This window comes from Balaenoptera ricei, chromosome 11 (genome assembly GCF_028023285.1).
Source record: "Balaenoptera ricei isolate mBalRic1 chromosome 11, mBalRic1.hap2, whole genome shotgun sequence".
Lineage (NCBI taxonomy): Eukaryota > Metazoa > Chordata > Mammalia > Artiodactyla > Balaenopteridae > Balaenoptera > Balaenoptera ricei.
In genome coordinates this window covers 79,573,747-79,585,239 of record NC_082649.1, presented here as the reverse complement: position 1 = coordinate 79,585,239, position 11,493 = coordinate 79,573,747, and the positions used below count along the sequence as shown (strand labels likewise).

General features: G+C 53.7%; 1 protein-coding gene across 1 annotated transcript; it reads left to right on the top strand.

Moving 5' to 3' along the window:
• Positions 1 to 7,861: 7,861 nt before the first annotated feature.
• On the top strand, positions 7,862 to 10,722 carry FEZF2 (FEZ family zinc finger 2). Its single transcript, XM_059937682.1, has 5 exons — positions 7,862 to 8,171; positions 8,211 to 8,752; positions 9,102 to 9,236; positions 9,439 to 9,571; positions 10,463 to 10,722. Exons 1-5 carry the CDS (start codon positions 7,862 to 7,864, stop codon positions 10,720 to 10,722), a joined length of 1,380 nt encoding a protein of 459 aa, XP_059793665.1.
• The last annotated feature ends 771 nt before the right edge of the window (positions 10,723 to 11,493 follow it).

Below are 11,493 nucleotides of genomic sequence, written 5' to 3'. Positions count from 1 at the left end.
AGAGGTAGTATAATAGATATATTAAAATGTGAACAAATAAGTGCATTTAACAGATATATAGAAGCATAACAAACATATAGAAAATATTCAAATAAGTGTGAACAGCCCAAAAAATATTCACAAACCAGAACCCAGATCAGAAAACAAACCCTTACCAGCACCCCAGACACCTTGTGTGCCCAAATTTTGCCTACTTTGAACTTTAAATGAAATCATGCAGTGTGTAGTCTTTTGGATCTGGCTCCTTTGGTCAGTATTATGTTTGTGAAACTCATTGATGCTGTTTAGTGTAGCAGTGGTTTCTTGATTCTTATTGATGTATATAGTATTTCATTTTGTGAACAGACCACTCGATTTATTTATGGGTTCCACACTTGATGGTTATTCAGAAAATTTCCAATGTAGGACTATTACAAATCATGCTGCTGTGAACATTCTAGTGCCTCTCTTTTGGTGAGCTTAAGTACACATTTCTGTTGGGTATATACTTAGGAGTGGAATTGCTGGGTTGTAAGGAATGCAAACATTCAACTTTAATTGATACAGCCAACCAGTTTTCCAAAGTGTCCCAATTTACACTCCACCAGCCAATTCAGGCTAATTGTTTAGCTGGGTTTTTTTTTTTCCATGGTCTTAGGAATATGGGTTCTGAAAACAATCTCTTGCCAGTTATGTGACCTTGGACATGTTATCTGTATAGTGGGCCCATTGATTGTATATGCTAACTTCATAGGACAGAAATGAGAAAGACTAGAGCAGGTATTTAGCTAGTACTGTGCCTGGCATGTAAGAAGCCCTCAGTAATAAGTAATCATCTACTGATTGCCACCCTAGCTAAACCCCCAAAGAGGGAGGGTCTGTGTGTGGGAGGAGACAGGGGTGGAGGAAGAAAGAGACTGATTCACGGTTGGTGGAGCTCTACTCAGCATTTTTGCAGTTCCCATTTTTGTCTTTACCTAAGCCAAAATGCAAACTCCGGGGTAGAGAACGCAGACAGAAATCTACCTAGGAGAGGAGAAGATGGGATTCGGCTGAACTGGTGAGAACTCAAGAACCCTGGGCAGGAAAGAACTTTTCCGTTCTCATGCATACCTGGGAAGTTTCTAGCAAAGCCAAACCAAACCAAACCAACCCAACAGAACCGAGTGATTCGCTTGTACAGCGATCACAGCGTTTTGGGTTCTTATCCAGTGGGCCATCCAACTCAGACCTACTTAGGCCGACAAACTTCCAGAAGTTTGGGCGAACCTGGAATCAGTTCCTCTCACCCCTTTGGCCCCTCCAGCCCGTCGTTTTCACTGCCAACTTAACTCCAGCTCTTAGCACTTAACGCTAATACCTTTGGGCAGGCTCCACCGCGGAGTTTAACTGGCTGCCAAGTTAAATAACGCGGACGATCCTAAGCCGTCTTCCCAGGGAGTTAGAAATCGACAGCACCCGAACTACGCAGGGTCTGTCCATCACCAAAAATGCCTTTTTACTGCATATATATATTTCATATATATGTATATACGTACATGGTGTGTAAAGTATATCACAATTGTCCTTTGTAAACTATTGTTTCCTTTGGGTTGCACATCAAAACCGCGTGGCAAGAGGAAAAGGCGTTTGAGAGAAGACTGCCTCCCCCCACCCCACTCCCCGACTACGCCTCGGGAAATGACACGTCCGCTGGCAAATTGCTGCGAGCAGGTATTGGATCAGAGTCCTAATCAGACGGCATTTGTAAGTGAAGGGTTGTCGATAGCAGTGAATGTATATATACATATACACACAATATGCATACATAAGCATACATCTGCGCGTGTGTGGTTATATATGCCTCTAAAGCAGAGAGGGCAGCGTACCAAACTTGCGCGCGTAGGGACTGCAGATCTGCTCTTTTGGAAGATTCCCTCTGGCCTAGGAGCGCGCACACTGCCCAGATTTCCGAAGACGCGGTGAAAGTCCTCTTATGTGATCGCGGAGGGGGTTGGGAGGGTTCTGGAAATCGTGATAGGTTTGCACCACCTTCCCCCTTCTTCCTTGGCTGCAAAACCGGCTGCCCTTGATTTATGGGCGCCTCTCCTGTTCGAGGGTGAAAACCAGTCCCCGAATGCGAGGGGCGCTGCGAAACAGCCGGGTGCAGTGGGACGGGCGCGCCGCCACCCTGGCTGTGGGCGCCGCAGCATCCCCGAGGACGCGGGCAGATGCAGACGGCTCTGGCCCATCTGTCCCTGGAGGCCCGGGCCCAAGACGGTGCTCGCGCGCTGCGCGCGGGTACCCGGAACCCGGGATCTCTCCGGGCGTGCCCGGCCTCGCTTGGCCGGCGGGGTATCTGGGGCTCTTTGTCTCCCGGCCGCACTAATCCTGCTAACCGCGCGCACCAAAGGCGGAGGAGGCCCGTGCGCCTCGGACAAGCCAGCCACTGGCAAGCCGGTTCGAATGTTTTCAATAAAATGCTTCCTGGGGGAGAAAAAAAAAGGATCGCAGAAGAATTTCTCTTCAGAAGTTAATCTATTTTCAGCGGTTAAGGGCAGCACCGTGTAAATCAGATCCTAAATGTCCCCTTAGAAAGAAGTAAGAAAGGAAGGGAGGGAGGGAGACCCCTTAAACCGTAAACTTTGTTTGGTTTGGGTTTGTTGGTTTGGTTTCGGTTTTTTGTTTGTTTGTTTCCAAACGAGTTACGGAGCAGCGGGGAGAAAGAATATCAAATCTGCCCAGTGGGTGTTTCCCCAAACTCAGCAGCCTCGAGCGAGCCGTCTGCCTCCAAGCTACTCAGCTCCCTGGGGAGATGGCCCAGGACGCTTATTATGTATTGCAACCTAATAATCGGGTGAGGAAATAATAATAATAATGGTATTTAAAATAACAGTGCCTCTTGTCATCTAGAACCAAGAGATACAAGCCACCAGGGCTGGAATTGCAACACTTTTTGGGAGTAGAAATGCTTGCCTTTTCCCTCTGTGATCCCAGAAGTAGTGCAAACGTGTGAGCTTTTGCTCCAGAAAGGGATTTTCCTCTGAGGTTGTCTACACCCCAGGAAGGCGTCTGCTAAGTAATTTATTCTAAAGTGAGGGCGATTTCTGGCATTTAAAAAAAAATTTTTTTTTTTTAAACAAAAGTCATCTTCACAGTATTCGGGTTAATGACCATAGAAAGGCCTGAGGGAGGGGGCAGAGGAGGAGGACTCTAGCCGTGCCAGTCATATTTAATATGCTTCCACAAGAGAATCCTCTGCAAAATCAATAGACAGCCGCCAGCTGTGCTTAAACCTGAGATTTCAATTAAAGCGTTGCGCTCCAGTCCTTGCTTGAGCCTGGATCCGCAATCAGTGGTGTGCGAGTGGCTTGGCCTGGGTGCGGCGTCCCACAGCCGCAGATCCCCGAGGTCGCGGTCCGGGTCAGACCCAGCGGAGCTGCAGATCACCGGGCTTTGGCACCCCGCTCTGCAGCGTGGGAAGAGCACAGGCCGCCGAGGGGTGTCAGGCTTAACTTTGGCAGTGTTTCCCCACCGCGGCCGAGCTGTGGAGGCCCCAGCGTGGGCCAGATGGGCCGAGCGAAAGCGTCTGGCTATCGGCTGAGACACCCAGAAGGAGATGGGCCGGAAGCTGAGGCCGCAGGGCGGAGAAGGACCCTATGGTGGGTCCAGAGCTGGTAGGCCGAGCGCGGTGGGCTGCAGCCCGCGCCGTCCAGCAAGGCCGGCAGCCAAAGGCCTGGGTGCCCCGGGATTGTGGGCGCCCAAGCTCATGATCCGGCCCCTGGGGCTGAGCGCACGCCGAGCGAGGCCTAGTGGGCCTCGCTTGGGCCGCGGCCGCGTGCCTCCAGGTCGGGCGCTTCGCTTGGGTCTGAGACTCCAAGGCACCGGCACCTCCAAAGTGGAGCTTGCGTACTAGTCCGGATTGGGAGAGAGCCTGGGATTTCTAATCTATCTAGACAGTCTCTGCTCACTTCTATCGGAAAACCATTGCTTAAAAGGACAGGACTTCTTTATAGTGGGAGGCTTTGGAAAACTTTGTCATAAAAGGATCCACATCCCTGAAATACAGGTGTATTTCTGCAGCTTCCTATTGCCCTTCAGGTCGAGTTACTTTGGATTTTTTTTCCCCTCACTGAAAATGTGTAGGTAGAAAAAAGTTATCCTTATTCTCACAGAACCCCTCCAACAACTCCCTAAAATTGTCAAATTTTAATACTGTCCCCTCCCCCCTGTTTTAAAGCATTTCAGCCTCAGGGGAAAAAAAGATGCTGCGGTTGAGAATGAATTTGGAGGATTGGGGGCAGCAAATCGAAATCTCAGCACTCCCTCCACCGAGTGCCACGTTTCCCCAGTCCTCTATTATTCTGCCTGAAATCATCTCGTTTACAGAAAATATTTGTTTGCACTATTAGTTGGTACTGGAGTTAATTACTCAATGTGTTAACGTGAAGTAATATGTATAAAAGTAGGATCAGTGTTTATTGTGTGGGTGAGCTGTTGAGCGGTGCTTGAATAAACTGCAATTAGGGTTAGATAGAGATTAATTAACATGTGAGTGGCAAGGTGTAAAATAGTTTCCAACCCTCCACTTCAATATAATCTGCAGGCGAGGGAAGGAGAAGTTTGTGGAAGCTAATTAAATACTTTCATAAAAGCCAGTGTATTCACCCAGCATTTGGAAAGAGAGGCACATTAGGGGCAACTTGTTTTTACCCAAATGTTTTCTTTCTGTGGAGGTAGCACTCCTTTGTGATGCCGGGGGAGAGAGAGATGGCTTATGCAGCTACAAAGAGCGCTAGGGATGGCAACGCAGGTTCACGGGAAGCCTTTGGAAGGCTTTCAGCCTGATGGAGCTTTCAAACCAGCAGATCTTTGGAGCTGCTGCCGAGATCAACAATTACCCAGTTTGGAAAGGGGGTTGGGGTGCAGTGCTGATGGCTGAACGGGATCCACAGGAAAGTCGGGATAGAAATTCGGGTTTTGAGACCCTGCAGGTGTATTGATACTGTTTCAATGTCCCGGTGAGTTGCTGGTTTGTTTCGTGTCTGGTGATGGGGTGGGGTGGGGTGGGAGGAGTTCATCTGTGTTGTTTTCACGTTAACACAGGGATAGGGGTATACTGAGTCTGGAATTCTGCCTCTCTGAACATCTAAATTAAATAGGCTGTATGGAAATGTTCTCCTCCCGAGGAGCTAGCCTCTTTCTAGCTTTGAAATCTGGAAGTTGGGTTGGGTGGGGTGGAGGGGTGGTGTTGTTGGGGAACAGATTCAAGACTGCTGAATTCAGGGGTAGTTTCCAAGCTTGGCAGCGTGGACAAATTAACCCACGGCAGTTGCCATCCAGGCCACTTTGCCTCGGAGACCTCTCTCTTTGTTCCCCATCCTAGCTTTACAAGTACACTTTTCCTTTCCTTTACCTGCCACGTCAATATCCTGTCTGCAATTACACGTCAGAGGGGGAGTGGGTAGGAGAGAGTTCTGAAGGGGAAAAAGGAATGGTTTGCCTGAATTTAAAATTAGACCTTTCCTGTCTTTTTCCCTGATGCGCTTCCTGGGATGTTTTGCGGCAGAGAGGCCTGGGAAGGGGTACTCAGCCCCTCCAGACCTGTTCTTGGGTGAAAAAGGAGAGGGTTTTCTCCCCCCCCCCCCAGCACTTTCTTGGGCTCCACAAGATCGTATGTCTTCGGAGATGGAATTCACTATCAAACTCTCAACCCTGTTTGCTCATATTATACCCACCGTAATCCTCTGAAACTGTAGTTACGGCTACAAAGCTCGTGGTCTTGCAAAAGCCGGCTGGCAAGATATAATTGTCCCGCAAACAAAACCCTCCAAAAGTTGTTTTTTTTTTTTTAACCCCTGCATTCCACCCCCCCCCTTTCCTAAACCTAATTCTCTCCCTGGCTCTCTTGCTAGCTGCTACGCCCCTCCCCATAAGAACCCTCAGCCTCCATCACTTTTGTTGTCGCCAAGAGCACCCGGCCTGTTGAAAGTGCTGGAGCGTCTTTGAGCAGTTTGTTGTGATACGCAGGTGGAATGGTCTGCAAACAGATGAATTCAGCCCCTCCAAACCGAGCGCGGAGCGCGCTGCTTTTGTGCGTGAGGCACAAAACGCTGAATTCCTCCGAACTTACTTGGGGCCTGTCTAGAAAAGGGCCTTTTCTTCCCTCTGCGTGTACCTCTGGCCACACTAAGTCTCTGCCCGCCCCCCTTCAGCCCTCCTCCCTCTCCCCTCTGATAATCCTTCTCTTTATTTTAGAAAAACACAAAACCCGGTTCCACGCGGTGCTTTAGTGGCTAAAAGTGAAAGAGCTGCCTTGGCAGAATTCAGCTCTATGAATCACTTCGGAAAATTGGTTCGACTGAATGGCCTTAGGAGGAAAAACGTTTTAATAGGATCCAGGGGAGGTTCTGCTGTTTCAATCTGCTCCTTAAACAGGTGGAGATTGGACCTTCTCAACTATACAAACAGTAAGTACCTATCAGCGGGGAGAGCTGCCCTCCGAATCCTCGCCCGCAGCCCTAAACCAGCAGCGGAGCCGGGCTTGGCCTCAGAAATCCGATCACAGATCAGCGATTCTGATCGATTAAGATCTCAAACGACCCTCCAGCTCGCGGTGCCGTCTCCCCCAGCCGCAGGCGGAGAGCTGGCCAGAGAGGGGAAGGCGCACCCGCCAGGCGCCGAAGCCCCCGGGATCTGAGCGCGCGGCCTTGCTCTTCCGGATGCTACGGGGTTGTCCTTAGGCTGCAGGAGCTCTCTCCCGACCTCCGACGCCAGCCAAGGCGAGCCCGTTGTTTTTGCATAAATTAATATTTCCCCATTAACAAGTTCCCCCCTCCAAACGCGGCGCCCGCGTCCATGCGCCACATCCTAATGAGGTAATTATCATTTGCGCGTGTTCGCGGCTGGCGCCGGCTCCGTGGGTAAATGGCAGTTTATTAGCACGATGCCCAGCTCGGCTGCAGAGGGCTAAGGGATACTTCGGCGACTAGACGGACACCCGGGGACCCTTTGGGGCGGCGCGTCCGGGGCCCCCTGCCCTTTCCGCGTCCCCCAAACCTGTAGGCCCCCAAAGTTGTGAATCACGCACGGAACTCTGCCTGGGTTTGGGCTCCCCCCCCCCTTTTTTTTTTCCACCGGCAAAACCATCACGATTCCTCCCCCTCCCCCTCCCGTCTCTTCCCTCCTTGCCGATTCGCGAACCGCTCGCACTTTCCCGAGGGGAGCGCGGGCGCCAGTTGCCTCCTTTTAAAGTTTGAGGGGCGGTGGCGGCGGCGGCCGGCAGGCGCGGTGGAACACAGGGGCCGCTACAGGAGCCGCGCCGCCGCCCATGTCATTCCACTTCAAGTGACTTCATGTGATGTCAGCTGAATGTAAAAGACAGTGATCTCACGCGGAGGGGAAGATGTTTGCCATCAAAATGTGACAGAGGAGACAGGCTGCATGGCTCGGAACGCATCTCCTTGGCGGTGGGGGAAAGAGGTAAATGCGAGGCGGCTCTCCTCGTGCTCTTTAACTTTGCCCCTTCGTTATCCAGCTCCCAGCACGCGTGGCGGAGGCCGGGGTCCAGGGAGCGGCTCAGGGGGGTTAATTTGAGGCTCTTTTCTTTCTTTCTTTTTCTCCCTCTCTCTTTTTCCTCTGTAAACCCTCCCCCTTTCTCCCCCTTTCAAAGTCCCAGGGCAGGGGCTGGTGGGTTCCTTTGCGCGCCGGGTTAATGGGCGGTAATTTGGTACCCTTGGGTGCACTTTGTTCTGCCCCTGTTGATTTGAATGCAAATGGGTGACCTGGACCCTACAAGGTGCTTATTAAATTGCGGTTTCCCTCCCTGCCTTTTCTGGAATGCAGACCTAGTGGAGAGAGGCTGCGCCCTGGCCCAGTCCGGTACGGCTCAGCTCGGCGAGCCATGGCAAGCTCGGCTTCCCTGGAGACCATGGTGCCCCCGGCCTGCCCGCGCGCTGGAGCGTCGCCGGCCACTTCCAAGACGCTGGCCTTCTCCATCGAGCGCATCATGGCTAAGACGTCGGAGCCCCGTGCGCCCTTTGAGCCCCGACCCGGGGCACTGGAGGCGGACGGCGGCCAGGGCAAGAAATTGCTCAACCTCTGCTCACCGCTGCCCTGTATGATCCCCCTCCAGCCCCTAGGCTACGAGGTGCCGTCCAAGACGCTGCTCAGTTACTCTGAGCTCTGGAAAAGCAGCCTCCGGGCGGGCGGCGGTGGTGGTGGAGGAGGAGGAGGAGGAGGAGGAGGAGGAGGAGGAGGAGGAGGAGGAGGAGGCGGCGGCAGCGGCGGGGGGGCCCCGGTGTGCGGCGCCAGCGGCTTGTGCAAAACCAACTGTGGCGTGTGCTGCAAGGCCGAGCTGGGCCTGGCGCCGTCTGCGCTACCCGCGGGCAGGGTCATCAAGCCGCAGGTCATCAACCAGGCAGTGGGGCTTCCAGGCAGCGGCTCGCTCTACTACTTCAACTACCTGGACTCTGCCGCGTACCCGCCGTCTGAGCTCCTCGGCGGCCACCTCTTCCCGTCCGGCCTCCTCAACGCACAGGCCCCCGCTGCCCTGGCTGCGCACCCCAAGCTCTTTTTGCTGGAGAACGCCAAGTTGGCCGGCCTGGCCGCAGACAAGTTCCCCCACCCGGCCCCCTATGCCCATAAGGAGCGCTTGCCCGCGCCGCTGGAGCAGGTGCTGAAGGAGAACTCAGCCCTGACCGCTGAGCGCGGCGGCGTCAAGGGCCACAGCAAGCTGCCTGGGGGCTCCGCGGACGGCAAGCCCAAGAACTTCACCTGCGAGGTGTGCGGCAAGGTGAGGCCCGGGGTCCGCAGGGGCCGGGAGGGGTGAGCAGTGGCGGCTGCTTCCCTGGGGGGCAGCCTGGACGGCCCCTTTCTCACATCTGGGAGCTCCCCAGTAGCTGTCTACTCAAATTGGGGGCACAGTTGGGCCTCAGTTTCCTATTCTGTAAAATGGGGATGCCTTTGTCAGCGGCCACATGTGACTGGCACGAGCAGTGGGTTGGGAAGCTCTTTGCAAAATGAAAAGGGCTCTGGTTTCCGAAGGGGGTTTTTGGTTGGGGGAGGTAGGTTGTGCCCTCCGCAGGCTGAATGTGGACTCTCAGGACAGACACGCCACAAGGCCCCCTTGTGTGCTTCCATAGGTATTTAACGCTCACTATAACCTCACCCGCCACATGCCGGTCCACACCGGAGCCAGACCGTTCGTGTGCAAAGTCTGCGGCAAAGGCTTCCGCCAGGCCAGCACGCTCTGCAGACACAAAATTATCCACACCCAGGTACGTGGCCCCCGGGTCCGACCCGACCCGTACCCAACACCCGGAGACTGAGCGACGGCGTTGGGGAGAGGATGACCAAGGGATCCCCTAATAACTCCCACCAGGGGCCCCTGTCCCTTCAAGGTGCCCCTTCCAGGAGCACCCGAGGTGGCTTCTCCCGGCCGGGGCCTCAGCCTTACGGTGCGCACGCCCCTCTCCGCAGGAAAAGCCGCATAAATGCAACCAGTGCGGCAAAGCCTTCAACCGCAGCTCCACGCTCAACACACACATTCGCATCCACGCGGGCTACAAGCCCTTCGTCTGTGAATTTTGCGGCAAAGGCTTTCACCAAAAAGGTAACGTGCGGGGCAAGGCCCTCTCCTCACCTCCCCTCGGGACTCGGCGGGTCACCGCTAGCGGGAAGGCAAAGAAGGATCCGGAGAGAGGGAGCGCGAGAGCCGCAGGCTCCGGCGCAGCATTTCTTTGGAATCGGGTTGTGCAGGGTTTGGGTGCAAGCTCTCCGGGCCGGGTTAGTAGACCTCGCTGGACTCAGTCTGGTTGCACGGGGAGACTCCGAATTTGGGAGGTGGGAAGGAAGGAAGGAAGGAAGGGGTAGAGGGAAAGGAAGTAGGAGAAAGACAAGGTATTGCGCTATAGAGAAAGCGTCCCTTTGTAGCCGGGACTCTCTTCTGAAATGGAAAAAAAAAAAAAAAAAAATCGAGGCGTAATCCACCTCCTGGGAAAGGTTTAGGCTGGGGGAAACCGCTGCTGTCTCCAGGACACACTGCTTGGATTTTCCAAGGCACTTTCGGATATCCAAGTGGTAGTTAGCGGACCAGAGGGAGTAACTTTAAAAATGAGAAGAAAAATAATAACAAGGGACGAAGCCCGGGTTCATGCGAATTTCTTCGAGCGAGGCAGCGGCCGGGAGAAGGACCCCATGCGTCTCTGGGCAGCGCAAAAGTTTCCGGGCCGGCGGAGCACAGCGGGAGGGACGCTGCGTGGGCCTCAGGCCCCGGCGGGGCTGGGACGCGGGGCGGCTACGCGGGACTCGGCCCTCCATCCGGTAGTGAGAGCCCCGGGCTTGACGCGTACGAAGTTTGACAACTTCTTCACTCGGAGAGGTCGCGCCCGCCTAGCCAAGCGTCGCCTTCTTTGCGCGGGCACCTGAGCCAACCCCGGGACACCCGGCCCCTCCCCGTCCCACTTCATTCCCACCCCCCCTTTTTGTTTTTGGTCTCCTGTAGGCAACTACAAGAACCACAAGCTGACCCACAGCGGCGAGAAGCAGTACAAATGCACCATCTGCAACAAGGCCTTCCACCAGGTCTACAACCTGACCTTCCACATGCACACGCACAACGACAAGAAGCCTTTCACGTGCGCCACTTGCGGCAAAGGGTTTTGCAGAAACTTTGACTTAAAGAAACACGTGCGCAAACTCCACGACAGCGGGGGTCCCACCGCCCCCTGCACAAAGGACCTGACTCGGACAGTGCAGAGCTGAGAGCTGCTGCCTCGCCCTCCCTTCCGGCCCTATCCAACCCCCAAACAGATCACACGTATAAACTTATTTCTAAAATTAAAAGAAAGGAGAAAAAAAAAAAAGCTATAGCAGAAAGGCTAAAATCTATTTATCGAAACCAGCATATTTTTGGAAAGCTAAACGTTTCCTCGATGACTGGCAGCAAACGCCTGGCTCCCACCTTTGTATATTCGGGAAACATTTAAACCCAATGCGCCGAAACGTATTTAATTCCAGGCCTCGGCTTCTCCTCGGGCGGCGGGTTTTAACACCAGGCTGTCACGTGAACGTCCCGGAAGAGCGCGGCGCCCCCAGCCATCTTTATACAGCCATGTAAATCCTCCTGTACACACGAACACGGAATATATACATATATAACTCAATAAACAGAATCATTAGTGCGTCTTTTCTTCCCCCCCCCCCCCTCGCCGCGAGTCAACTCAGCCACCCCAAAGAAGGAAAAGGAAATAGGCGTTTATAGCGTTTCCCGGCCCAAATGCGACTTCCTCTGGGGCACTGGGACCAGGGCAAGGCCAAACCGTTGCTCGTGCGGCGCTAGCGTGTTCATATCCCCCAGGAACCAAGGCTCAAAGGCCTTCACCGGCCCCTACGTTGTACCAAGTTTTTATTTGGTAACTGTTCTGACCGAGGGATTCTGGGTGTTGCCTTATTTGGGTGAGAAAATTGCAAAAAGAAGGGGTTAAAAAAGTGGCTGGGTGTCGGAGAGCAGGTTTTGGGTGCGTGTCCTGGAGC

Coding starts and splice junctions, on each gene's coding strand:
- FEZF2 (XM_059937682.1), top strand. CDS start 7,862: ATGGCAAGCTCGGCTTCCCTGGAGACCATGGTGCCCCCGGCCTGCCCG. Junction 8,172..8,210: donor CAGCCTCCGGGCGGGCGGCG/GTGGTGGTGGAG, acceptor GAGGAGGAGGAG/GAGGAGGAGGAGGAGGAGGA. Junction 9,237..9,438: donor ACAAAATTATCCACACCCAG/GTACGTGGCCCC, acceptor CCCTCTCCGCAG/GAAAAGCCGCATAAATGCAA.